Genomic DNA, 27,907 nt, shown 5'->3' on the forward strand with positions numbered 1-27,907 from the left:
TTGAGTCATGCTCAACTGGAAGGAAATCAATAACAACAGCATATGTTAAAAAAAAGTTCTTGAAAAGAAAACATTTTCTAAAACTAATTAAATAAAACACTTTTTATTTCTTCACAGCTTTAACCCTCTGTAGTTCATGAACAATGAATCTGCTTTCCTCATCCTGTTGGAATATCTCTGCTGAAATTTTGAACAAATCTTTGGGTAAAGAGTTTGCTTATCAGACCCCTAGCATTGTAGATACAGTCATCCTCCCTTCTATGATTGGGATTATCTGTTCGACAGGGTTGGTTGGCAACATCCTCATTGTAGTCACTATAATAAGGTAAGACTTTTTTGGTTATTTTCTTTCCTTAACTAGAGAATAACACACTTTATTTCTTAAATGAAATCTTTGTCCCCTGCACAATTTGGCTTAAAAAAATTAAGTGTTGGGAGTTTTTTGTTACGATAATGAATGAAGATTCTAGAAATGTTTTTATCTTGCTTGAGATGGTGCAATTGGCACAGGACAGAGTTTAGGGATGTTGTTCATAGATAAGGTTGCTATGAGTCGCAAGTGACTTGATGGCACATAATAACAACAACAACAAGATTAATTCTGATTGGCAGATCTCAAAATGGTAAGATATAGACCAACATTTTAAAAAGCTTTGATGGCCTAGTGGTAAAGAATTGTGCTGGCTATCCAAAGGTACATGGTTTAAATCCACCAGCTGTTCTGTGAAAGAATGAGTAATCTCTCATGCAATTAACTGCCTCTGAAAACTTGCTGCTGGTCAACCATGGGTCAGTTTTGACTCACCGGTACACAACAATAACAAACCAATACTTTAGTACTTTAACTTAGCAACAGATTTGCCAAAGCAGCACATCTTTTGATTTCTTTACTGCCGGGCTCTTTGAAAAGGAATGTGGCATGAGGATTGGAGGAAGATTCATCAACCACCTGTGTTAAGCAAATGACACAACCTTGTTTACTAAAACTGAAGAGGATCTGAGGCATTTGCTGTAGGTCAAGGACTCCAGCCTTTAATATTGATTGAAGCTCAACATCAAGAACACAAAGATTTTCACCACTGGAACAATTGGCACTATCATGATAGATGGTGAAGATATAGGAGATTGTTAACAGCTTCATTTTGCTTAGCTTCACAATCAACACTTTTGGCACCAGGGGTCAGGAAATCAAAAGATTAATTGCATTGGGAAAATCTGCTCTCAGGTACCTTGCCAGAGTACTAAAGAGCAATGGTGTAAGTCTAGACACCAAGGTGCACCTGATCCAGGTCATGGTCTTCGCAATTACTTGCTATACATCAGAGAGCTCGACAATGACTAAGGATGACAGAGAAGAGTTGATGCATTTGAGTTGTGGTGCTAGAGAAGAGTATTGAATATGCCATGAACTCTTATGAGAACAGGTTCATCCTGGAGAGGGTGAAACCTGGCTACTTCTTAGAGGCAAGGATTTTGAAGCTTCACCTGACATACTTTGGACATGTTGCAAGGGTGAACAAGTCTTTGGAGAGGGGTATCATGTGTGGAAGGATGGAGGGACAGCACAAGAGAGGAAGACTGGATGAAATGGATTCACTCAATGACTGGGGTAATGGGGATAGGTATGTCAGAGATGATGAAGTGGACTCAAGATAGAGCAAGATTCAGAGCTATTGTGCAGAGAGTCACTATGAGTTGCAAGAAACTCAATAGCATACAACAACAACTTCCACAGAATTACTTGTGGATCCAAGTTAAATAAAATTCTTAATAACTTCAATCTTCTCTCCATCTATAATGATGTTGCCTATTAATCCACATGTGAGGATTTTTGTATTCTTGATGATGAAATGTGATCATACTAAAAGCTGTAGTATTTGCTCTTCTTCAATAAGTGCTTCAAGTCTTCTTCACTTTCTATAAGCAAGATTGTGTTATTCGCAAAACACGAGTTGTTCATTAGACTAGTTAGAGCTAAAGAGCAAGGATGTCACTTTAAAAACGAAGATGTACTGAGGTATAATCAACCAATATTATCCAACAGTCCAAGTGTGAAAAAAACCTAAGTGCTCCTACCTCTTCAAAACAACTTTACCAAGCCTGGTGTCTTTCTTCAAGGCTTGGCTCCTCTTGATAACATGCCCCAAAGTACATGAACAACAGTTTTGCTGTCATTGCCTCTAGGGATTTTTCCCTCTTTTATTTTATAGTGGTTTGCTTATTTTGGCTGTTCTTTCTCTAAAACAGATTTGTTTATTCTCCTAAAAGTTTATTTAATATTAATAATTTGAAGTATTTAATATTCTTTACTTACATCATAATTTAAAGGCATTAGATCTTATTTAGTCTTTTTTACTCATTGTCTAACTTTCATATGCATATGAAGAGATGGAAAATACCATGGCTTGGATCAGGTACATCTTAGTCTTCTCAGTGACATCTTGGCATTCTCACATTTTAAAAAAAATAAAAAAGTCCTTTTGTCTAATAAAATATTGCTTCCATGAGTTTTGATTGTTGATCCAAACAAAATATTAGACAATTTCAATATCTCTTTGTATTTATTATTATATTCTTATTGGTCTAGTTGTGAGGATTTGGTTTCACAGAGTGAAGAAGATTTGAAGCACTTCCTGAAGAAGATCAAAGACTACAGTCTTCAATATGGATTATATTACAACATCAAGAAGACAAAAGTTAGACAAATAGACAATATCCTAATAGATGAAGAAAGAAGTTGTCAACTATTTAATTTTACTTAGATCTATAATCAACACATTTGGTAGCTTTAGTGAAGAAATAAAAAAGACATGCTGTATTGAGGAAATCTGGTGTCCATGATATCTTAAAAAATGCTAAAAAGCAATAATATCAGTTTAAAGATTAAAGTGCACCTGATCCAAGTCTTGGTATTTTCAATTGCTTCCTATTCATCTGAAAGTTGGACAATGAATAAGGAAGACCAAAGAATCAAAACCTTTGAACTGTGACTTTGTAAAGACTATTTACTATCCCATGGACTGACAAAAGAACAAGCAACTCTGTCTTAAAAGAAGTGCAACCAGAATGCACCGTAGAGGCAAAGATAATGAAACTTTGTCTCACTTACTTTAGGCATATTTTTAGGAGGAACCAGTTGGGAGAAAGAGACATTATGCGGGCAAAGGTAGAGGGTCAGCAAAAAAGAAAGATCCTCAATGAGATAGATTGACACAGAGACCATCACAATGGACTTGAGAATGACAGAGATTGTGAGGGTGATACAACATAGAGCAAGGTTCAGATTTGTGTCTTTCACAGGACCATTGAGAGCTGTAGTCAACTTGTTAGCACCTAACAACAACAACAACAATCAAGTAGGCATTCATATATGTCTTTGTGTAGACTTTGCTTTAATTCTTAAAACTCATCATTCTTGTTGTTGTCATATGTGGTCGAGTCGCTTGCGACTCATAGTGACCCTGTGTACAAGGGCCCTAAACCCTGCTCTATCCTGTGCCAACTTCCTTGTCTCTAGCACACCTACTCCCACTACCTCAATCACTGAACAAAGAAATTCCAAGAACCTCCAGTTAGGCAAACCTCATACTGCTGGCGGGCAGGAGGGCAGGCAAAGTGGTGCTGTTTGGTTTTGTCATCTCCTAGTGAGGTAAGAGAAGACAAAAGGTTTCCAATAAATTCTGGGACAGACAAATGTTTGCCGTGAGATGCAGGGCTCTGGTGGAGGACTTCAACCCACCCAAATACTTCTGGGAGAGGGAGAGGGAAAGAGAGACGGAGAGAGAGCGGGACAGGGAGAGAGAGAGGGAGAGGGAGAAGAGGCTTCCTCTCTTGTGCTGTCCCTCCACGCTCCCAAACATGACGACCCTCTCCAAGGACTGGTCCCTCCTTGCAACATGCCCAAAGTATGTCAGAAAAAGCTTCAGAATCCTTTCCTCCAAGGAGCAGCCTGGTTTCACCCTCTTCAGGACAAACCTGTTTGTTCTCCTAGCAGTGCATGGTATATTCAACACTCTTCTCCAGCATCACAGCTCAAAGGCATCAATTCTCTTTCTGTAATTCTTAGTGACTGTCCAGCTCTCTGATAAATAGCACATAATAGCAAAGACCATGGCCCAGATAAGGTGCACCTTAGTCTCCAGCCTGATGTCATTGCTCTTCAGTACTCTGGAGAGGTCTCTGACAGCTGACTTGCCCAATGCAATCCATGTCCTGATTTCCTGGCTGCTGGTAACAAGAGTGTTGACTGTGCAATCAAGTAAAACTCATCGTGGCAGTTGAAATTTTCCAGAGCTAAAATTTGAAGCAAGTGCACATTAATTATGTTAATACTTAGCCTACTCGATGGCACATAACAACAACAACACTGAGTCTATCTCCATTTCTTTCAGGTCAAGAAAAAAAACAATTCCTGACATTTATATCTGCAACCTTGCTGTGGCCGACTTAGTCCACATCACTGGAATGCCTTTTATTATCCACCAATGGGCCAGAGGTGGAGAGTGGGTGTTTGGAGGGCCTCTCTGTACCATCATCACATCCCTGGATACATGCAACCAGTTCGCCTGTAGTGCCATCATGACTGTGATGAGTGTAGACAGGTAAGTGTAGAAACTTTGAAAGAATGTAATATTACACAGAGCCGTCTGTACTCCTCCAAGGTCTCCCGATTTAAGCAATATCAGTGCTACTTTATAACAACAAAGCATTTCTTTTTTTCTTTCTTTCTTATCTATGGATTGAGTCCTTGAAAATATTTTTCTTTCTTCACCAAGATCTATTTTGTTTTCTTTGTTGTTGTTGTGTGCTGTGAAGTCACATGCAACTCTTAGCAACCCTATATACAAAGGCTCTGAACACTGCTCAACCCTGAGCCAACCTTACTGTCTACCCCCATTACCTCAGTTACTGAATCAATCCATCCCATAAAAGGTCTTCCTCTCCTGCACTATTCCTCAATCTTTCCAAGCATATTGTCCCTCTCTAAACTGGTCTCTTCTTGCAACATGCCCAAAGTATGTCAGACAAAGCCTCAGAATCCTTGCCTCCAAGGAGCAGCCTGGTTTCACCTTCTCCAGAATAAGCCTCTTTGTTCTCTTAGCAATCCATGGTATATTTAATACTCTTCTCCAGCACCACAGCTCAAAGGTATCAACTCTCCTTCTATCATCCCTAGTCATTTTCTAGTTTTATGATGCTTAACATATAGTTGGGAAGACTATGGCCTGGATCAGGCACATTTCAGTCTCTAGGCTAACATTGTTGCTCTTCAGCAGTCTGGAGATGTCCCTGACAGCAGACTTCTCAATGCAATTCATCTTTTGATTTCCTGGCTGCTGGCACAAAGAGTGTTGATTTTGAGACCAAGCAAGCTGAAGCTGTTAACAATCTTAATCTCTTCACTATCTATCATGATGCTGCTAATTGGCCCAGTGACAAGAATTTTTGTTTTTCTGGTGTTGAGCTTCAATCCATATAGAAAGCTGAAGTCCTTGACCTTCTGCAGCAACACTTCAGGTCCTCCTCAGTTTCAGCAAGCAGAGTTATATCATCTGCATAATGCAGTTTGTTGATAAATCTTCAAATCCTCTGCTACATTCCTTCTCATAGAGCCTAGCCTCCTAGAGGATTTGCTCTACATGTAGACTGAAAAGATACAGAGCTAAGACACATCCCTGGTGTACACCTTTCTCAATTTTAAACCATGTAGTGTTTCCTTCCTCTGTTCTGACTACTGACTCCTGGTCCAAATGTAGGTTTTGCATTAGCACAATCAAGTGTTCTGAGATTCACAATCTTCTCAGAGTTAGCCACAGTTTGTTGTGGCCACAGTCAAATGTCTTTGCGCAGTCAATGAAACACAGATAGACATTCCTCTGATAGTCTCTGCTTTCGGCAAAGATCCATCTAACATTAGCTGTAATATGCACACTTCAGGCAGGTCTCTGCTGATGTGTTGTTCCAGTCATTTTTGGATCATTTTTAGCAGAATATTGCTTGCATGTGATATTAATGACACTGATAATTTAAAACACTAAAACATCTTTTTTGGTCATTTTTTTTCATACTCATGTTCATTGCAGCATCATTCACAATAGCAAAGCTAAGGAGATAATCCAAGTCCCCATAAACAAACCACCCAATATAGGAACTGTGTAACAGCCACATAATTGAGCACTATACAGCACCAAAAACCAATGAAGAACTAGTGAAACACCACACAACGTGAATGAATCTAGGGGACAGTATGCTGAGCGAAATAAATGAGTCACTAAAGGGTTAAATATTACACTAGATCACTGTTACAAAATACAAAACAAACAAGCAAATCTAGAGAAAGATTTATATACAGAATCAATCTGATATGGTTACATATTTGGGAGAGTAGGAAATTAATGGATAAGCAATGAACAATTTATTGAAATTAGTGAACAGTGATATGGAATGAATAAGTGGTCAGGCATTATGTGGAATTATCCACAAGGAACAAGATATATGTGGTTGATTGATTAGGGGAATAAAAAAACTAAAGCAAGAACTACACACAAATAGAAACAATGATGGTGACAGGAATAGGAATGGAGGGAGGGAGCACAGAGATGAGTGGGTGGGTGATCACAGGAAAGGCAATGAGGATTTGATGAGATGTCATAAATTACATTGACAGATTCTTTAAAAAACAAAAAATAATGATCCAACAGAATTTGGAAATTATTGGGCAATCTAATTAGTATCAGATGCAAGCAAAATCTTGCCATAGATTATTTTTAAAAATTACTGGAGCCATATATCAACAGGAAACTGCCAGAAATTCAAATTGAATTCAGAACAGTTTGTAGGACCAAGGATATTATTGCTGACATCAGATCAGGTGGAAGGTAGAGAATACCAGAAAATTGTTTACTTTTTTGACTTTGCCAAAATATTTGACTATATTGTTGTTGTGCACAGTTGAGTCAGAATCAAATAGCTGACCCTCCAGTGGTTTTTCAGAGGCAATTAATCATGTGGGAGGAGACTACCTCTCTCCCATGGCACAGCTGGTGGATTTAACCTCATACTTTTATGCTTCCAATGCAACATCTTACCGTTAGGCCACCAGAGCTATTTGACTGTATTCGTAATAAATTAAATCAACATTCCTTCAAAATTTCATTTTATTTACAGTTCAGTGTAAAGGGAAAAAATATGAACTTGCGCAATATTAGAAACCAGAACAAACCCCACTCCCCATTGTTTTTACATTAGAAAGGTGAGAGCCAGAGAAGTAATGGTGTTTGCTAGAGACATGTGGAGAATAAGGAGAGACAAAAACCAAGCTAGAGGTCTTGTTCTTTAAGCCCAATACAAGATCCACTGTTATTAAGTCTCTTATGACTGATAGAGACCCTAAAGGATGGACTGGAACTCTCTCACAGGGTTTCTAAACCTAGAAAACTTTACTGAAGAAGACTGCTTATCATGATCTCATGGAGCTACTGGTGGTTTTGAGCCTCTGACCTTTCAGTCAGTAATCAAATTCCATCAGGGCTACTCTCCATCTTAAGCTAATTCTGCTCACTGTCTCACACGCTCAGGTTATCACATAGCAGCTTTCTCAGTGTCATCACAGAAGTAGCTATGGGTTCTTCATTAGCTGTGAAGAGACTGGTGAGTGCAGTCATTTAAATATAATTGATTAATGAAAATGTTGGCATTTGAATCACTGGACATTTTTCCTATTATATCCTAGAATGTTATTGTTGTTGTTGTTAGGTGCTATCAAGCTGAGTATGACTCATAGTGGCCCTATGAATAACATATCTGAAATTTTTCCTAATCTGTGCTGTCCTCACAAACTCTGACACACTCAAGTCCATTGTTGCAGTCGCTATGTCATTTCATCTTGTTGAGGGTCTTCCTCTCCTTTTCTGTCCCTCCACCTTTCCAAGCATGATGTCTCTCTCCAAGGAATAACTTTTAGCAAAATCTGCAAAGTATATAAGATAAACCTTCATCATCTTTGGCTCCAAAGAACACCCTGGCTGAACCTTCTTCTTCAAGACATATCTGCTTGTTCTTTTGGCAGTCAATGGGATATTCAGTACTCTTCTCCAACCACAGTTTAAAAAAATAAATTCTTTTGTCATTCTAAGTCATTGTCTAGCTTACAGATGCATAACAAGTGACTAAAAAGACCATGGTCTGATTCAGGAGCATCTTACTCCTTAAACTGATACCATTCCTCCTCAGTAATTTGGAATTATTAGAATAATACATCTCCTGATCTCCTCACTGCTGATACCAAGTGTATTGATTGTGGATCCAAACAAGATGAAGTCACTGACAGCTGTCAAATAGGCTACAGCAATATTCACCAACATTGTTAAGTTAATAATATTCATCTTGGTGATAATGATGATGGCTCCACTTACAGAGCCAATGTGTTGCTGAGCCTGGCTCACATTCAAGTTATCTGACACTGGAGATAACACATAGCTTGTAAGAACTTCACTGTGTGGCCTTCAGAAAACACGAGAGCTTGGCTGTGTCCTGTATCATCCAGATGTCAAGAGCTCCACACCATGTCTTAGCAACTATCTTCATCTAGAAAAAGGTCTTAAAGAAAGTCATGTGCATATAGTGATATTATGCTGTTTGGAAGAGCAATGCATTTTTAAAATGTCAACTCACTTCCTACTCTGTCCCAACTCAACACTGCTGATGCCCCTTGTTCTGATCTACTTTTCTTACCTCTTGCTTTAAAGATATTATTTATTTCTTTATTTACTCACTATTTATTCTGCTTTCTTTAACCTTGAAAAAGATAGTCTTTGATTTCTGATATACTCCAGGTGTCTATGTGAGAGCAAGCGCATAATCCCAAACCAACCCCATTTCCATGGTCTAACCCAACTAATAGTGACCCTGTTGGAGAACTCTGGTGGCATGGTAGTTAGCAAGTTGCACTGCTAATCCAAAGGCTTCACATCTCTGGCAGTTCAAATCCACCAGTAACGCATCAGGAGAGAGTCTTGCAAATCCAGAGTAGAAATGCCTTGTAAACTTTCCAAAGAAATGGGAAAAATTCAGTGGGGACTCAAAAAAGCAGGGTAAAAATAGTCATAGACCAATAGTAATTCATTATATAAAACACAATGTATGTGAATAAATGTTTGTATGGAACACAATGTAAGGGAAAGATTATATGAAATACAATCTACATAAATGAAACTCAATATAAATGATTTATTGTATACAAGCTGATTTTTTTTTTTAAGAAAAAGCTCCTAATCCTTTCAGAAGCAGACTGTCACATATAGTAAGTGCTTCTGATGATCTAGTGGGTAAGTAGTTCTGTTGCTACTAGCTACTCAGGACGAAAGATAAGCAATCTCCTGGCCAGTTTACAGCCTCTAGAAACCTACTGGAAGGTTAGTTACAGGTTGTTGCAAAATATTTCATGAAAGAATCAGAGAAGTGAATGTCAGACTTGAAGAAAGTGTTCAATTTCTTTGAATTCATCCAAGACTTTTGCCTGAATACTGCCTCTTTCCCCCTTTTTAATGGGTGTGGGGTTAGGGAAGTGATAAGCACATCTTCTGATGAATAAATGAAGGAATGACAAGGTTAATACAAAATCTTTACTCTAGCAGAAATGAATAATGATGGTGATGTTTTATGCATTTTTATATCCTACTGCTTCGCTGGCGAAAAAAGCTCTCAAGGCATTAAGTATGCTTCTTAATTTGTAATTCATATGATATTTTAAAAATATTTAAAATAATGTACTGTGTTGGATTGGATAACACGGCTGATACCAGCCAATGCTGCCAATGCCTTAAGGAGAGCCAGGTAACATGATTGTGTTTGAACACTGGGTGAGGATCCCACATTGACTAGGCCCACTGTAGATAAACGACTTAAAGAACAGTCTCACTGTTGTCAGCATCATTCATTCTAGTTAATAAAAGTTTCTCCATACCTCAGAGATAGGAGTGTCTGGATATAGTCTACATATAGATATTTAACCTCCTGCTGAGAACTTCTTAAGGCCAATACAGTGAAGGTACATTTTTTTAACTTGGAACAAATCCATTGCACATAATTCCTAATGTTAACTGGATTATTTTCTTTGTCTATGAAACAGAAGCTGTTGATAAAATCAGTTTAGCAAGAGAACAGGGATTCTTTTATTTATTGAGTCTTCATGAAGCAGCTCTACAAAATCTTGGAGAAAATAAAGTTAGAAATGAAAGCAACTTCTGAGGGCAGTGGTGATTCAGTAAATAGCTCTGATGGTATAGTCTATTATGGGTTATGCTGCTAATAAAAAAAGCTGAGTATCTCCAGAAGTTCAAATGCAAGAATAGTTCCACAAGAGAAAGAAAAGCTAAGATTCACTGCCACTGATACCTAATACAGAGTTGCTATGAGTCAGAATCAGTTCAATGGCACTAATTTATTTGCTTTGGTTTGATTTTATTTGGTGGGTCAGTGGTAGAAATTCTCAGTCTCCACATGAGAGACCCAGGTTCAAGTCCCATACAGCACACGTGTAAAGCCAACACTATTTGTTTACGAAAGTTTGAGTGTTGTCATGATATTAGCAGATGTCAGCAGTTTCCAATCTAAGATGGTCTAGAAAGAAAGGTTTGACAAAGACCTTCCAAAACTCAGGCAACGAAAAGTATGAATCACAACAGTCTAATGTGCAACAGATCATTGGGATGGTGCAAAACCAGGCATTGTTTGCTATTATTATTATAGAATTGACTTATAGCTGACACATTAGCAGGTTTTCAGAGGCTGTAAATTGCACAGGAAGACATTCCCCCTCTTTTTCTTGTTGAGCAGAGGGTGAATTTGAACCACCTGTCTTTTGGTTGACAGCACAACTCCTTACTACTGGATAATCAGAGCTACCTTAAGCATTGTCTATGGGGCTCTGGTGGCTTAATGGGTAAGGAGTTGTACTGTCAACCCAAAGGTAGCTCTGTCTGAAAAAGATAACCAATCTCCTCTCATGCAATTTGCAGCCTCTAAAAACTTGTAGAAGGGTCAGTTATAAGTCAGTTCTGACACACAACGAAAACATTCTATGTATATGTATATATATAATTATATATAATTATATATAATATATATTGTTTTGTGTCCTTGAGTTGCTTGCAACTCATAGTGACTGTATGTACAACAGCTCTGAAACCTGCTCTGTCCTGTGCCAACTTTACTGTCTCTTATACACCTACTCTCATTACCCCAGTCACTGTATCAATCCATCTCATCAATGGTCTCCCTTTCTTTCTCCATCCCTCCACTCTTTCAAGGATGATGTCCCTCTCCAAGGACTGGTCTATACTCACAACATGCCCAAAGTATGTCAGACAAACCCTCAGAATCCTTGCCTCCAAGCAGCAGCCTGGTTTCACCCTCTCTAGGATGAACCTGTTTGTTCTCCTAGCAGTCCATCATATATTCAACACTCTTCTCCAGCTCCACAGCTCTGAGACATCAATTCTCTAGCACCACAGCTCAGAGACATCAATTCTCTTTCTATCATCCTTAGACATTGTCAAGCTCTCTGATGCATAGCAAGGAATTGCAAAGACTATGGCCTGGATCAGGTACAGCTTAGTTTCCAGATTGATGTTGCTCTTCAGTAATCTAGAGAGGTTCCCGACAGCCAACTTTACCAATACAATTTGTCTTTTTATTTCCTGGTTGCTGTTACAAAGAGTTGATTGTGGAGCCAAGCAAACTGACACTGTTAACAATCTCAATCTCTTCATCATCTATCATAATGTTGCCAAACAGCCCAAGGTGAGAATCTTTGTTTTCTTGATGTTAAGGTTCAATTCCTATTGAAGGCTGCAATCCTTGACCTTCAGCAGCAAGCAATTCAGGTCCTCCTCACTTTTCAGCAAGCAGACTTGTATCATCTGCACAACGCAGGTTGTTGATGATTCTTCCTCAAATCCTGATGTCATATTCCTTCTCATAGAGCCCAGCCTCCTGGATAATCTGTTCAGCATATAGATTGAAAAGGTATGGAGACAGAATTTATCACTTGCATATACCTTTCTCAATTTTGAACCATGTAGTGTCTCCATTCTCTGTTCTGATGACTGCCTCTTGGTCCAAGTATAGGTTTCACATAAGCACAATCAAATATTCTGTGATTCCTATTCTTCTTCAGGGTCAGCCACAGTTTGTTGTAACCCACACAGTCAAATGTCTTTGCATAGTAATGAAACACAGATAGACATTCCTCTGGTGCCCTCTGCTTTCAGCCAAAATCCATCTAGCATTATCTGTAATATCCCTAGTACCACAGCTTGTCTAAACCCAGCCTTAACATCAGGCAGTTCTTGTTGAATACATATTAGCATGAGTAGGAACCAAACTGAAAGCAGCCAACAAAAACAAAGTCGTGTTTTACATCTATTTAATTTCTCCTACTACCACTCCTACTCATACCATATATCAAAATACTGTCTCAAATATCTCTCCCTCAGAACCTGGATCATGACCACATAGACTTGGTTTCCAACTTTTGCATCCCAACTGACAATTATTATCAATGCATCTTTATTGTATGTTCTGTTAATTTCAGACTGCAAAAGTTGATACAAATCCTCAATTTCTTCATTTTGGCTTTAGTGGTTGGTACATACACTTTATTAATAGTGCATTCACTATTTTTTTTATGTACAAATAGTGTCCTATCCCTCACAGTATTGTACTTCAGGATAGCTCTTGAGTTGCTCTTTTTGATGGTGCCCTATATCGTTCCTGTGCAATTTATCATTCCCCATAATCTTAAGCCATATCCTTTTCCTGGTTTAATTTCCCTAGGGAGCATTTGTGCTGTTTAAACTAATTATGTTAGTTTTTTCACTGTGCTTTCCCTGCCAGAGGACTCTATAGTACAGTCATATGTGCAATATGTCTATCAGATGTGCCTAATCTCAGCTAACTACAAATTCTTCTATTGGCCCATCCTTTTCTTTTTCTTGCATAAATGTTAGTAAATCCTACTGGGAAGAGAGTCATTTCCTTATGGAGGAAATACTTATTCAGAAAAAAAAGTCTTCAGTTTCTCTTACAAGGGAAGAATCTTTGAAGATAAAGAGTTTGCACTGCAAAATTTTACCAGAATTATCAGTGTATTCATGGAAGTGACAGTTATTTGGATGAGTGGTTTATTCAAGCTTTCAGGGTAAAGAGTTGTTTTCTCTGCAGGTATCAGCCAGCTCTTGGAAAAATGTAACTTTCTTTTCCTCTAATAGAGGTGTACTTCAGGAAGGATAATAATACTAATAATTTACTCTTATCATGAATCGTTCATCTTTGGAGTTCAGTGTTTTTATCGATTGTTCCCAAACCCTGCTTAACTGGTTTTGCAGGTACTTGGCTCTCGTCCAGCCATTTCGACTAAGGAGTTGGAGAACTAGGTACAGGACCATCTGCATCAATTTGGGGCTCTGGGCAGCTTCTTTTATCCTGGCATGGCCTGTCTGGGTCTACTCAAAGGTCATCACATTTAAAGACGGCATCGAGAGCTGTGCTTTTGATTTAACATCCCCTGAAGATGTACTCTGGTAAGTTGTTAAGTCTTAAGAAAAATAGAGTTGAATTAAATTGGTACGTACTTCAATTTCAATGTCAGATTATTCAATAAGCAAAGTAAACATGGGCTTATTGTGCTTATTGACTAGTTGATAGTGAACGATTTCCCATGGATTTCACCACATCTGTGATTCTGTTCATCTCTTTTGCCAACACATGAGCAGGCCCAAAAAGGGTCTTTGTGTCAATCTCCCCACTTATATTTCTCCTTTCCATAACTAAGTTGATACTTAGATTTTAAGGGATACTTAGATTTTAAGGAGAGGTGTGCTAATTCTTCTGCTAGCCTTTATAAAACTATTTTCATTTCATTATGCAACTTCATTGGCTGAAAATGTATTTCAAACATAAATCTGAAAGATATACAGAAGTCAGACAAGCCAAGAATTCAACAATCAATCAAAATCAGAGTATTCACAGAGGGTTTAAGAGTTGCATATATTGAAATCTTATCAATAGCTGTATCATAAAGCCATTACTATTCTTAGATTTTAAAAGTAAAATTAAATAAAAAGTTTCCTACTTGAAATTTTTTACTATACCACTGGAAGTCCATTGAATACCTTCTAAGATTTTTGAACACCTACTAAGGGTTAGGTCTATGCATGGTGCTAAAAGGCCTCAACAATTCATGCTCAACTAGTAACATAAAAAGGTTCAAACCCACCCAGCAGTATCATGTGAGAAAGGCCTGACTATCTGCTTCTGCAGAGATTACTTGCCAACAAATCGTATGGAGCACTACTACTCTGTAACACATAGAGTTACCATGAATCAGACCTAACTTGATAGCAATGGGTTTCGATTTTCTGTTTACTAAGGAAGATGTGGCAGTCTGCTTTGATAAAGCAGAACCCAATGTGGCAGTTCTACTCTCTTAAAGAGTTAGGTAAGGATGGTGAAACTTTGTCTCACATACTTTGGGCATGTTGTACGGAGGGGCCATTCCTTAGAGAAGGACATCATGCTTTGAAAGGTAGAGGGTCAACAAACAGGAGGAAGATCTACAAGATGGATTGACACAGTGACTATAACAAGCAATTTAAGAGGGTTAGAGATGGTGAGGAGGCACAGTATAGGGCAAGGTTCAGAGCCATCATTCATAGGGTTGCTATGGGTCATAATCAACTCAACATCACATAATAGTCACTATGAGTTGGGAATTGACTCAATGGCAAGGAGTTCAGAGGGGTTCACAAGTAATGTGTAAGGTGTTTTATACACACACTATCTCAAGTCAGCATGATGGAATACCCCCCCATCACTTATCAAATGAATGAATTATTTATTCATGATATAGAGTACAAGCCCTGTGAGGACACATATTCAAGAAAGAAATCTTCGCATGACTGTAAATGACATGCTTGTTCATACATTATTTCTCTCATCAGCACTGGCTGTACTCACAGACCAACTCAAATGAGAAAATGATATTTAATCACTCCTGGTTGATATGTTAATCTAGACTCTTCCTTCTACCTAAAAAGGCCACCTGATGCCCACTGTATGATCTTAAAAAAAATTAACGATTCTGGATTTACAGATATTGCTACTATTTTTGTTTATCATTCTTTCTCACATGGCAGCCTCTCTTAGACCTCCTAGAATTAAGCCCTTAAAACAACCTGACTTGGGAACTACCATACTGCACTTGGTCCCTTATCCATATCCACTGTGTCTTTGCCAGCCTTCTTTTCCAGAGGTCAGGGGTTTTCCAGCAAGAAAAGAATATTTTATCTGTGCAGGAAAGGAGTTTACTCACCTGAGAAATTGTTCTGGAATTGCACCAAAATCAGATTTTTGCAGAAACCCTCATTTCAGCACAATGAGATATCACCTGGTACCATGGTACGAAATAGGCTCTGGAACCGAACTTCTTGTATTCAAATCCCACTTCTCCCATTTATTAGCCGGGTAACTTAAAGAAAGTCATGAAACCAGTTCATGCCTAGGTTTCTTCTTCTGTAGCATGAGGATATCAGTGGCATCATATTCATATTATAGTGGTTGTTATGCACCGTCAAGTCAGAACCGACCAACAGCTGACCCTCCAGAGGGTTTTCAGAGGCAGTTAAACACAGCTTCCATCCTTCTCCTGTGGAACAGCTGGTAGATTCCACCCAATGTGCCTTTCGGGCTTGCAGTGCAGTTTCTTACCACTAGGCCACCAGAACTCATAGAGTCATATAAATTCTATAATTTCAGGAACATAAAGCACTTAATACAGTGTTAATATTTCTTGTCAGCTACCATCAAGTCGAGTTCATCTAATTTATATGTGCTCTATGGACGCCAACCTTATGTACTTGCAACAGAACAAAATATTGCTTGATTCTATATTACCCTCACAATTATCAACATGTTGCAATATTACACCAATTCATACCCTGAGGTAAATGCAAAGGGGGAAATATTCTATGTCTTTACTCCACCAAACATGATATCCTCCTTTAGCAATCAATCTCACTGAATGACATGTCAAAAACAAGCAAGATAGAGAGTATTCTTGCTGTGATCCTTAAGGTTTTAACTGACTAATTTAATAGATGTAATAACTTATCAGGATTTGGTCTGAAAGCTTCACTGAAATCTGTCAATGAGGAGTGACCCTTCTGATAGTTGAAATATTGATAGCATAGCTTTTTGCATCACAGCAACATGTACATCACTACTGTTTAGACAACACACCAGACAGGTAGTACAAATAGTACCTACTACATAGTAACTGTTATTCTGTTGCTTATTGTTCTTGTTGATTTATGTAATGTATTGTTATAATACGATTACATAGAGAGAGCTACACTGGCCTAGTGGACAGAAAGTTATGCTACCAAGCCAAAGGTGGGTGATTTTCATCTGCGGCCCTCAGGCCAGGTTCAAATTGTTTTCCTGTCAAACGTCCTTCTAGGTGGTATAGCATTGGTCTGTGCATTGTTGTACAGAGGTACCTAGCGGTTGCTGTGATACTGAACACTGGGACACTGATGTGCCAAACGTGGTAATGGTTACCCATGGTGGACAGTGTTGGCTGGAGCTTCCCGTTTAAAACAAACCTGGAAGCAGGAGCGGCATCTACTTCCGAAATGGCTTGCCTCCGCAAACTCTATGTACGAACAGTTCTCAGGCCTTTTGTTCATAGAGTCCCTATGAGTCGTCTATGACTCGACAGCACCTAACAACAACAACAACAACAACAATTGTTATAATAAAGATCAACACTAATCAGTCGTCTTACCTTGTCTGCACACAGTAGAGTTGATTTTGCCTAAAAAAAAAAAAAAAGAAGAAGCAATCATCATTTTCCATGAACAATAAAGAACTACTTAACTTTCCCCCTAAATTAAACTATTCAAAGAGCTTTCCTTCCACTCCCCCCTACCCCCACCCCCGCCCCAAGGATTTTATCCTAGGCCCTGGGTGGGGGGGGAATCAGAAAATTAGAACTCCTAAATTACAAAAGCTAAGTCCTAGCATAATGAACATGACAGCAATGTCTTTTTTCTCTTTAATTTCACAGGTATACACTGTATTTGACAATATCAACTTTCTTTTTCCCTTTACCTTTGATTTTGGTGTGCTATATATTAATTTTATGCTATACTTGGGAGATGTATCAGCAAAACAAGGATGCTGGATGGTAAGAGTTTATCCTAATTTTTTAATTTGATTATAATGTGTTTCTGTGTAGATGTCTTTGAGTTTACTCTCAGTGAAGTTTTCTAGTTTCTAGGATTTATTTACCATGTATTTTATAAAATGTGAGTTTTATGTTAAATGCCAGGTTTGCTCTCATTCTCTCTGCTCCTTTCTTTCTCTCTTCTACTTCTGTTACTTCCATTATGCACATAATTGGCTTGCATATTGGTCTTTCTCAAGTTTCTTAGGCTATGTTTATTTTTCTTAGTTCTTTTTGCTTCCTGTTATTCAAATTGAATAATTTCATTTCATCTATCTTCATAGTTGCTGTATTTTAACTCTTTTTAATTAATTAAATTTAATTAACTTCTTTTTAATACCTTTAGAGCATTTCTTCATTTTAATTACTATAATTTTCAGCTATAAAATCTTACTTGGTCAGGGGAGCTCTGGTGGCCTAGTGGCAAGGAGCTGCAACTACAATCCCAGAGGCACACGGTTCGAATTCACCAGATGCTCTGCCAGGAAAAGGAGGGACAATCTCCTCCTGTACCAGTCAGATCTGATTTGACGGTACACTCACACACACACACACACACACACACACACACACACACACACAAAATCTTACTTGGTCCCTTTCTAAAATTCCTCTCTGTTATATTCTTTACTTATTGAGAAATTATTGTCATAGTTTCCTTTATTTTAGTCCATAGTTCTATTAATGTTTTTTATGTAAAGTCATTCCAAAGTCTGTCCTTCCTTAGGGACAGTTTTCATTTATTTTCTTTTTTTAATTCATGTTTTCAATTGTATTGTTTTTCCATGCACCATAATCTCTTTAAAATGTTTTCAATATTAAAGCAATAAACAAAGAAAAGATATCTGTAGGCTCTGAGTTGAAGGGACTGCTTCAACATTCAGCTAGGCCACTAAAACTTAGATTTGCTGTTCACTTACTACTTGAGCCGGAAGACCAGCCAGAAGTACTAACCTAGGGTCCACTAAGTACTTTTCTGGGCATGCATCCTGCCCTGAGCATGTGTGTGACTTTCTTAACTCCCATATTTGAAGCAACTTTTCAGAACCTGCATTCCTCTTAAAAAAAAAAAATCCACCCTCAGATTTCAGTATATCAATTTTTCTCTGTTCCTTTTAGCCTCTGGTAAATTTTGACTGAAGCTATTATTTATTTTTTATCTTGCCTCAAGTGGCAATAGTTTCTTCATTTTACTTTCATTTACTTTCAAGGACAACATAACCCAGGCTTTCCACTCTGATAGAGTTCTGAGTGGATGAAACAAAGAGAATATCCTTATGACAGTTATCTGAGGAAAACTCAGTGAAGTTAAAATAGACAAAAACAATTTTTGGGGAGAAGACGAACTTTGCTCCTTCCAGAACCAGGAACACAGGCTTAAGTCTAAAAATGAAGGTGCACCTGATCCAGACATTACTTGTTATGGAACAGAGAGCTAGACAGTGATCAAAGATGATAGAATAAGAATGGATCCCTTTGAATTGTGGTGCTAAAGATGAGTATTAAACATATCATAGAGTGCCAAGAGAACTAACAGTTCTGTCCTGGAGAGAGTGAAACAAGCTCCTCCTTGGAGGCAAGGATTTTGAAGCTTGATCTCACATGCCTTGGACAAATTGCCAAGAGAGACTAGTCTTGGAAAAGGACATTATACTTGGAAGGGTGGGGGTACAGCAAAAGAGGGAAAGACCCTGAATGAGATAGACAGACACAGTAACAGGGAGGGAGGGCACATCTGTCAGAGACAGTGAGATTGGTTCATAATAGAGCAAGATTCAGAGCTATTGTGCATAGGGTAGCTATGAGTCATAGTCACCTTGACAACACATAACAACAACAACTACTACTATTCCAGGGAAGAGAGTGAGGCTTAGGTAAATTAAAATACCATGCATGTCTTCTTCCTTGTTTTAGTGATCTTCCTTATAGCATGTTTGCTTGGTTGCTTTAAACTTTTGACTGTCTTTCAGAATTCTGATCAGACAAATTCTGCAAGTTTTTTTTCTGTTTCTGAGGAGGCATAGATGTTTCTATTCTACCTCAGATGTTTCTGTTCCACCTTCTTCACTAATGGTCCTGGTGGTGTCAGAAACCTTGAAAATTGGCTTTTCTATTAATTATGTTAGCCCCTATTGGGGATATAGATTCTAACTACCTTACTTACAAACAAATGGTCTTGAAAATCATCAACAGCTGTGGGACCAATATAAGGAGGTGCTTTCCACACTATGAAAAATTATAGTGGAGAAAAGATGAAAATATTGTGACACTGCTATGAAGAGACTGTGGCAAAGTGTTACCAGAGGAACTCTGGAGATAGAGCCATAATTAAAGATTTTGCTTGCTGGAGATTGAAGGAAAAGCTGATTTGTAACTGCTCTAAGATTAATTTTGCTGGATGATTGAGGAAAGTAGAGGCTTCTTGCACTTGTGCAACCGAACTGAACCTGGACTTTAAATAACCAAGGAAATGTGACTTGTTAATCCTGCTTGGGACTGTTGAACCAAAACTGGACATAAATTGTATGATATTCTTTGTCTTTCCCCCACTCCCCAAATTATTTTCCTAATAAAACCCACAACTGTGAATAAAGTCTGTGAATCAAGTTGCAATGAACACTGGACACAATGATTCATAGAAATAGGTGCAAGAGCATGTGAGATGGCATGCCTGATCATGTAGCTACTTATATGGTGCTGTGGATATTATTGATGGAGACAGTTCCCCTTTATGAAAAGGGTAGTCTTCCCAATGTTACCACTGCTCCTTTCACAGCCCTACCTACTATTGTTTTAGAATGTCTATTTGTGTTTTATTGACTAAACAAGGGCATTTGACTGTGTGGACCACAACAAACTATAACTAACATTGAAAAAATGGGAATCTAGAACACTTAATTATGTTCATAAACCTATACCTACACCAAGCAGCTGTTGTCCAAACAGAGCAAGGGAACACTTCATAATTTAAAATCAGGAAAGGTGTGTGTCAGGGTTGCATCCTTTTTCCATATCTACTCAATCTGAATGCTGAGCAAATCATTCAAGAAACTTAACTATGAAGAAGAATGTGGTATCAAGTTAGGAGGAAGACCCACCAACAGCTTGTATTACACAAATGACACAACCTGCTTGCTGAAAGTGAAGAGGAATTAGAATACTTGTAGCAGAAGATCAAGGATTACAGCCTTCAATATGGATTGCATCTCAAGATCAAGAAGACAAAATTCCTCACTACTGCTCTGAGAAGCAACATCATGATAGATGGAGAAAAGATTGAAGAAATTGCCAACGATTTAATCTTCCTCGGATGCACAATTAACAAACTTAATACCAGCAGTCAGGACATTAGAAGATGTAGTGCATTTGGCTAGTCCATTGTCAGGGACCTATCCATAATACTGAGGAACAATTGTGTTAATTTGAAGACTAAGGTGCACTTGTTTGAAGCTATGGTCTTTTCCATCACTTGCTATGCCTCAGAGATCTGGACAATGAATAAGGATGACATCGAATTGTAGTATTAGAGAAGAGTATGTAATATCCCGTGGACTACCAAGAGAACAGTCATAGAGAAGGTACAGCTAGAATACTCCTTATTAGCAAGGATGGTTTTGTCTCACACATTTTGGGCATGTTGCTAGGAGAGGCTACATCTTGCTTGAATAGGGAAAGAATAAGTAAAAGAGTAGAAGACCCTCAATGAGATGGATTGAAAAAGTGACTTCAGTAGTCGGCTCAAGTGTGTCATATATGATGAAGATTGCCCAGGACAAGACAAGGTTCTGGTATGTCGTTCATAGGGTCAACATGTTGTTCTTGTTATGTCCAGTTGATTTGCCTGTGACTCATAGCAACCTTAGGTAAAACAGCTATGAACCCTGCCCTACTATGAACCAGCCTCACTATATCTGACACACCTACCCCCATTGCTCCAGTTACTACGTCAATCCATCTCATACAGAGTCTTCCTCCCCTGCACTATCCCTTCATCTTTTCAAGCATGATGTCCTTCTCCAAGGACTGGTTCCTTTTGGCAAATGCCCAAAGTATGTGAGATGGAGCTTCAAAATCCTTGCCTCCAAGGAGCAAGTTGGTTTCACCCTTTCCAGGACAGACCTGTTTGTTCTCTTGGTAGTCCATGGTATTTTCAATACTCTTCATACTCAACTCAATTGTACGTAACAACGACAATGAAAGTTGTTGTTATTGTTTGTTGTTGTGTACTGTCAGGTTGGAACCAACTTATAGCAGACCCTCAGAGATACCCTTTCAGAAAAAGTAAATCACAAAGGAGGAGATTGCCCATCTTTTTCCTGCAGAGCATCTGGTAGATTTGAACTGCATTCCTTTGAGTTGGCACTACAATTCTTTACCACTAAGCCACCAGAGCTCCTATTTTACTTTAGTTAGTAAAAGAAAAATTCTGATAACCTAAGAAATCTACATTAACAAAGAAGATATATCATTGCTGATGTCAGAAAGATCCTGGCTGAAGGCAAAAAATACCAGAAGAATATCTATTTGTCTTTTATTGACTATGCAAAGGCATTTGACTGTGTGGACCATAACTATGACTAAAATTAAGAATAACAGGGATATCAGAAAACTTAATTGTGCTCATGTAAAACATGTATCTAGACCAAAAATAAATGTTGTCCAGAGCAAGGGAACACTGCATGGTTTAAAATCAGGAAAGGTGTATGTCAGGGTGGTATCCTTTCTCCATATGTATTCAGTCTGTAAGCTGAGCAAATCCTTTAAGAAGCTGGACTCCGTGAAGTAGAATGTGGCATCAGGATAAGAGGAAGACCTCATGAATCAGCATTGTGATGATGACATAACTTTGCTTGCTTAAAGTAAGAACTTGAAATACTTGCTGCAAAAGACCAAATACTACAGCCTTTCTCAAGAAGACAAAAATCTTCACCACTGGACTGATAAGAAACATCATGAAAAGATAAAAATTGACAATAATTTCATCTTACTTAGATTAACAATCAATATATATGGTACCAGCAATCAGTTGATCAGGAAATGTATTGCATTGGCCAAGTCTGCTGTCAGGGATTTCTCCAAAATACCGAGGAGCAATGGTGGTAGTTTGAAGTGTCAGATTCAAGCCCTATTTTTTTCCATCACTTGCGTTGCCTTTGGGAGCTGAACAATTAATAAGGATAACAAAATACAAGATGACACCTTTGAGTTGTAGTGATGAAGAATAGTTCTAAGTATCTCATGGACTGCTAAAAGAACAAGCAGATAAGTCTTGAAGAAAGTGCATCTAAAATGCTGTTTAAAGACAAGGAAGGTAAAGTTTTGTATCTCATACTTTGGACATGTTGCTAGGAGAGGCTATTACTTGGAATGGAACATCATGCTCGGAAAGGCATAGGGTCGGCAAAAGAGATAAAGACTCTCAATGAGATGGACTGACAAAATGACTACAGAAATGGATTCAAGTGTGCCAGAGATGTTGAGGATGACACAGGACAGGACAGGGTTCAGATATGTTGGTCACAGGATCACTATGAGTCATAATCAACAACACCTAACAACCACCACAAGACATCTATAATGGAAACTCAAGGTGACAATCACTTAAACATACTACAATTGAGCTGTTGTTGTTGTTGTTGTGTACCACTGAGTGGGAACTAACCCCTAGCTGACCCAGCCAGTGGGTTTTCAGAAGCAGTAAATCACATAAGAAGAGACTGGAGTTTGCCAAACTTTCTCCTGTGGAGAAGCTAATGGATTCTAACTTCTTGCCTTTGCATTGGGAACACTATTATTACCACTAAGCTATTAGAGTTCCTTTATCTTCCATATTGAGCATATTTGAGCATAAGTCATGAATATATATCTATATAAAGCGCTTTCAGGAAATAAGACATTTTTTGAAGGAGTTATCTATAAAGATTTCTCAGTGACAAAGGCTGAAATCACTAGCAAAACAGTTTCACTGAAATGTGAACTGAACTCAAATTTCTATTTAAACAATTCTACATTTGTCATCAGCAACTGTCATTTGAATGTTTTAGCTGTGCATTTTACAGAATTGTGTACATAAATAAATACCCTATAAATTATGTGTAACCTTTCATTTTGCTGGGGGTTTTTTAATGTAGAGAAGGAGCTGATTAGTTTTGCATACTTAGTAAAAAAGTATTCACAGGTTAATGAAATTAAAGGTTTATCTAGAGATAAAGAAAGATCATTTAAAGATCTAAAACTAAATTAATAAATTGAAATTGTTTCCCTTTGAAATTAATATGCCAAGTTGTTTAAATCCGTAATTATCTAACATATTGGGTCAATGTTACTACTAAAATTTGAATATATTTTTGTATTTCTTTTGAAAAAGCATAATTCTGAGTTTTATCTGCACAACACTTTCAACAACAACAACAATCAGTATAGCCACCATTAGTCAAAATCTGCAGAAAATCCTTGATACTAATAGATAAGTGATCTGTAGACTCATATTTTTCCCCCTTTTAGCTTCTTGAAAGTCTTTGATAATCTCACATTATTAAAGAGTGATCCATTTATACTGGGAGAGGGAAGAAACCATAGCTATGCGGGGAAGGTGAGGGTAGGTGGAATCACTTCTAAATACACCCAAGGAACTGAATTGGTGAGAAGATTGAAATTGAATCACACAGAACATTAAGACACAAAAAGTTGGAGAGGATATTTGAGCCCTTTAAAAAATGTTCTCCAAATCAGATCGTTAGCTTCTAACACTCTTCACCAGAAATGCTAAGAGCATCTTATGAAATAAGGCTTACATAGATATACCTCAAAATGCAAGAAGTTAGAGGAATGGAGTCTACTCATGAAAACTGCAGTGGAATTGCTGCTTTTAAGTGGATTTTACCTGTCATATCCTTTTCATTCTTACTACCCTAACTGGTTCACCTGCTTCAGACATGACTCCATGGAGATTTTGGTTATATAACTAAGAGTTATTTGTCAAATATCTAAACTTTCTGTTAAATAATATTAGATTTTTGTTAAATGTCTAATTTTACATAATTAAGGATATTTCAATGTGTTTATCTTGGAATAACATTAAATTTATAGAAAAGTCTTGAGGATAATTTTAAGTATTAAAAAATACAAAGAACTTTAGGGAGCTCTGGTGGCCTAGTGGCAAGAAGCTGCCCTGTAATCCCAAATGTGCGCAGTTCGAATCCACTAGATTCTTTGCAGGAGCAGGAGGGGCAACTTCCTCCTGTACCAGTCAGATCTGATTTGATGGTACATATACACACACACCACCCCCCCAAAAAAATTTAATTTTAAAAAATGTTTTTAAAAAAGTTTTAAATTATAGAAAATATGCAAAGTTCCCCTTTTGCCTGAAGTGATAGCTCCAGGGGTAATTTCATAACTAATGACACGAGGAATAACTTGAACTATAATAATTAGCAAAAGCTGGTTCCTATGAGGTTCAAATATGCCTCCACTATGCAACTTCCTCTATATTACTGACAACTTTCATCCTATAGTATTCTCCCTATTGAGTTTGATAATACATTGCAATACCCACAAAAATCATAGATGCCTTACCTACAATGGTTACTTAAAAGAAAAAGATAGGAACAAAAGATATAAAGAGAATTGAATATATGCATGAAATGAGGTCTAAGAGGAGGTCCCAGTATGGAGCATCAACATTTCAAAGGAGCACGCTTATCCTCTTGAGAACACGTATTCACTCTCAAAAGTTCCCAGATGTCTGCCACAGGCATGGCTCCTTTTGGTGCAACGTTGAAGTCCACTATGTCCCCTGATAGTACACAGAGTTAGTAGACCAAAAAGAATTGACTGACACAGAAGAATTTCATGAAACAAATATAACCAAGAAGCAATAGTGATGAAGGAGGAAGTTCAAGTTGCTATCAAGGAATTGGCAAAAAAAAAAAAAAAAACAACAACCAAGGACCCAAGAATTGATAGCATACCAATTGACATATGTCAACAAATAGATACAGTTCTGGACATGCTCACCAGGCTGTATAAAAAAACCTAAAGGCAGGGAGCTCTGGTGGCCTAATGGCAAGAAGCTGTGCTGCAATCCTGAAGGCACGTGGTTTGAATCCACCAGATGCTCTGCTGGAGAAAGAGGAGCAATCTTCTGTGTCAGTTGGATCCTATTCAACAGTATTAAAAAACAAAACACAAATCCCTAAAGGACAACCACCTGACCAACCTTCTGGAAAGATACATATTTATTCCTATTCCAAAAACAGGTGATCTGACAGACTATGGAAATTATTAAACTAATATCACACATAAAATCTTCCTGAAGATTATCTAAAAATTATTGGAACAGTGCATTGACAGAGAACTGTTAGAAGTGCAAGCTGGGTTCAGAAGAGTTTATGGTACTAGAGACATCATAACTAATGACAGATGGATCTTTTCTGAAAGTAGAGTATCAGAGGAATGTCTGTGCAAAAGCATTTTACTATGTGAATTACAACAAATTGTGGCTAACCTTGAGAAAATGAGCATTCCAGAACACTTGATTGTGCTTATGTGAAAACTATAATTGGAGCAGAAAGTAGTTGTCAGAATAGTTTAAGGATACACCTCATGGATCAAAATCGGGAAAGGAGTGCATCAGTAATGTCCTGTCTCCACACCTTTTCAATACATATGCAGAACAGATCATTCAGGATGATGGACTTCATGAGGAGGAATATGCATCAGATTTGGAGGAAGACTCATCAACAGCCTGTGTTATGCAGATAATAACCTTGACTGCCAAAACTGAGAGGAACCTGAAGCATTTGCTGCAGAATTGAAGTTCAACATCGAGAAAACAAAGATTCCCACACTTGGGCCAAAATGGCAGCACCGAAGAATATGGAGAAGAGATTGAGATTGTTTACAGTTTCAGCTTGTTCATGTCCACAGTCAACATTCTAGGTACCAGAAGTAAAAAAAAAAAAAAAAATCAAAATTGAACATTTCAAAATTCAAAAGATTAATTGCATTCATCAGCTACTATCTGGGACCTCTCCAGAGTACTGAAGAGCAAGGATGTCAGTCTATAAGGTGAACCTGATCCAGGCCAGGGTCTTTACAATTAGTTGCTATACATCAGAGAACTAGACAGTGACTAAGGACAATTGAAGAACTGATGCTTTTGAGTTGTGGTGTTGGAGAAGAGTATTGAACGTATTATGGTCTGCCAAGAGAACAAACAGGTCTGTCTTAGAAAGGTTGAAACTAAATTGTTCCTTGGAAACAAGGATTTATGAGGCTCTGCCATCTCACATACTTTGGTCATGTAGCCCAGAGGAACCAGTCTTGGAGAAAGACATCGTATTTGGAAGGGTGAAAGGACAACACAGGAGGGGAAGATGTTGGATGAGATAGATTGACGATAACTGGGGTAACGGGGTCAGTGTTTTTGAGACAGGATGTTTTGACTCAGGATAGGGCAGAGTTCAGAGCTATTGTACACAGGATAGTTATAAGTCATAATCAGCTTAACAGCACATAGTAACAACAAAAACAACACAGTTTTTCTTCACTCTGATCAGAATCCACCCATAGTCTCCTTTGCTTCGGGCACCATCTTGTCCACAGCTCTAAGCATATTACAGCTTTTACCTGGGTCTGAGAGGGTTAATGCAAGACTTCTATGTTCTGATGAAAGTGCCAAACTCTCAGCTCTAAAGTATTAAAACTTTCTTTTCAGTCTTTTTTTTTATTAGTTTCTTTACAAAACTCAAATACATTGTTTTTGAGAACAGATTCTTCCGATTTCCCTTACCACCCCCCAACCCATCAAATTATACAACTCCATGATTATTTAATTCCCCCGCCCCTGAACATTTTGTTGCTTATGTTCATTTCTATTCCAATGCTTTCTTTGCAGTTACAATCCCAGGATTCCAAGGCAGAGAGTTGTGAAGCTGACGAAGATGGTATTGGTGCTGGTGGCAGTATTTATTCTAAGTACGGCTCCCTATCACGTGATACAACTGGTGAACCTGGAGATAGAGCAGCCCACACTGGCCTTCTATGTCGGCTATTACCTCTCCATTTGTCTTAGCTATACCAGCAGCAGTATTAACCCTTTCCTCTACATCCTGCTGAGTGGAAATTTCCGAAAACGTATACCTCAAATTCAAAGAAAGGTGACCGAGAAGAATATCCACAATATGGAAAACACCCTGAAATCAAGCTTTTAGATCAAGTGTATCACTGACAGTCTACATGTGCATGCCTTTGTTATTGACGTTATTGGAAAAGAAAGTGAAATGGTGTGTGTCACTACTCTTGTGTTCTTGTGACTTTTAACATAATGGAACAGAACTGTAGCCAGTCATTCAAATGCAATGAGATTAAAGTGCTGATTTTAGTACAATGAAAAATATTGATCTGAGCTGGACAATGAATAAGGATGACAGAAGAAGAATTGATGCCTTGGAACTATGGTGTTGGAAAGAGCACTGAACATTCCATGGTTGGCCAAAAGAACAAACAAATATGTCTTGAAGAGGATGCAGCCAGAGTGTTCTTTGGAGTCCAAGATGATGAGACTTTGCCTCACATACTTTTGGCATGTTGCTAGAGGAGCTATTCCTTGGAAAG

The 27,907-nt window shown here is 38.1% G+C and overlaps 1 protein-coding gene across 1 annotated transcript; it reads left to right on the plus strand.

Moving 5' to 3' along the window:
- The first annotated feature begins 141 nt into the window (after window positions 1-141).
- Window positions 142-27,505, plus strand: MCHR2 (melanin-concentrating hormone receptor 2). The gene is made up of 5 exons (XM_006881193.1): window positions 142-325; window positions 4,392-4,601; window positions 13,389-13,583; window positions 17,129-17,248; window positions 27,189-27,505. The coding sequence occupies exons 1-5, from the start codon at window positions 144-146 to the stop codon at window positions 27,502-27,504; spliced, it is 1,023 nt and encodes a 340-aa protein (XP_006881255.1). The 5' UTR covers window positions 142-143; the 3' UTR covers window position 27,505.
- Window positions 27,506-27,907: the final 402 nt, after the last annotated feature.

The sequence above is a fragment of the Elephantulus edwardii genome, unplaced genomic scaffold, assembly GCF_000299155.1.
Source record: "Elephantulus edwardii isolate Elephantulus edwardi_28Jun2011 unplaced genomic scaffold, EleEdw1.0 scaffold00013, whole genome shotgun sequence".
In the NCBI taxonomy this organism is placed as follows: Eukaryota; Metazoa; Chordata; class Mammalia; order Macroscelidea; family Macroscelididae; genus Elephantulus; species Elephantulus edwardii.

Excerpts from the sequence above, each read along its gene's own strand:
- MCHR2 (XM_006881193.1), top strand. The coding sequence starts at position 144 with ATGAATCTGCTTTCCTCATCCTGTTGGAATATCTCTGCTGAAATTTTG. Across the intron at positions 4,602-13,388 it reads ACTGTGATGAGTGTAGACAG|GTACTTGGCTCTCGTCCAGC; the intron begins GTAAGTGTAGAA and ends CTGGTTTTGCAG. Across the intron at positions 13,584-17,128 it reads TCCCCTGAAGATGTACTCTG|GTATACACTGTATTTGACAA; the intron begins GTAAGTTGTTAA and ends TTAATTTCACAG.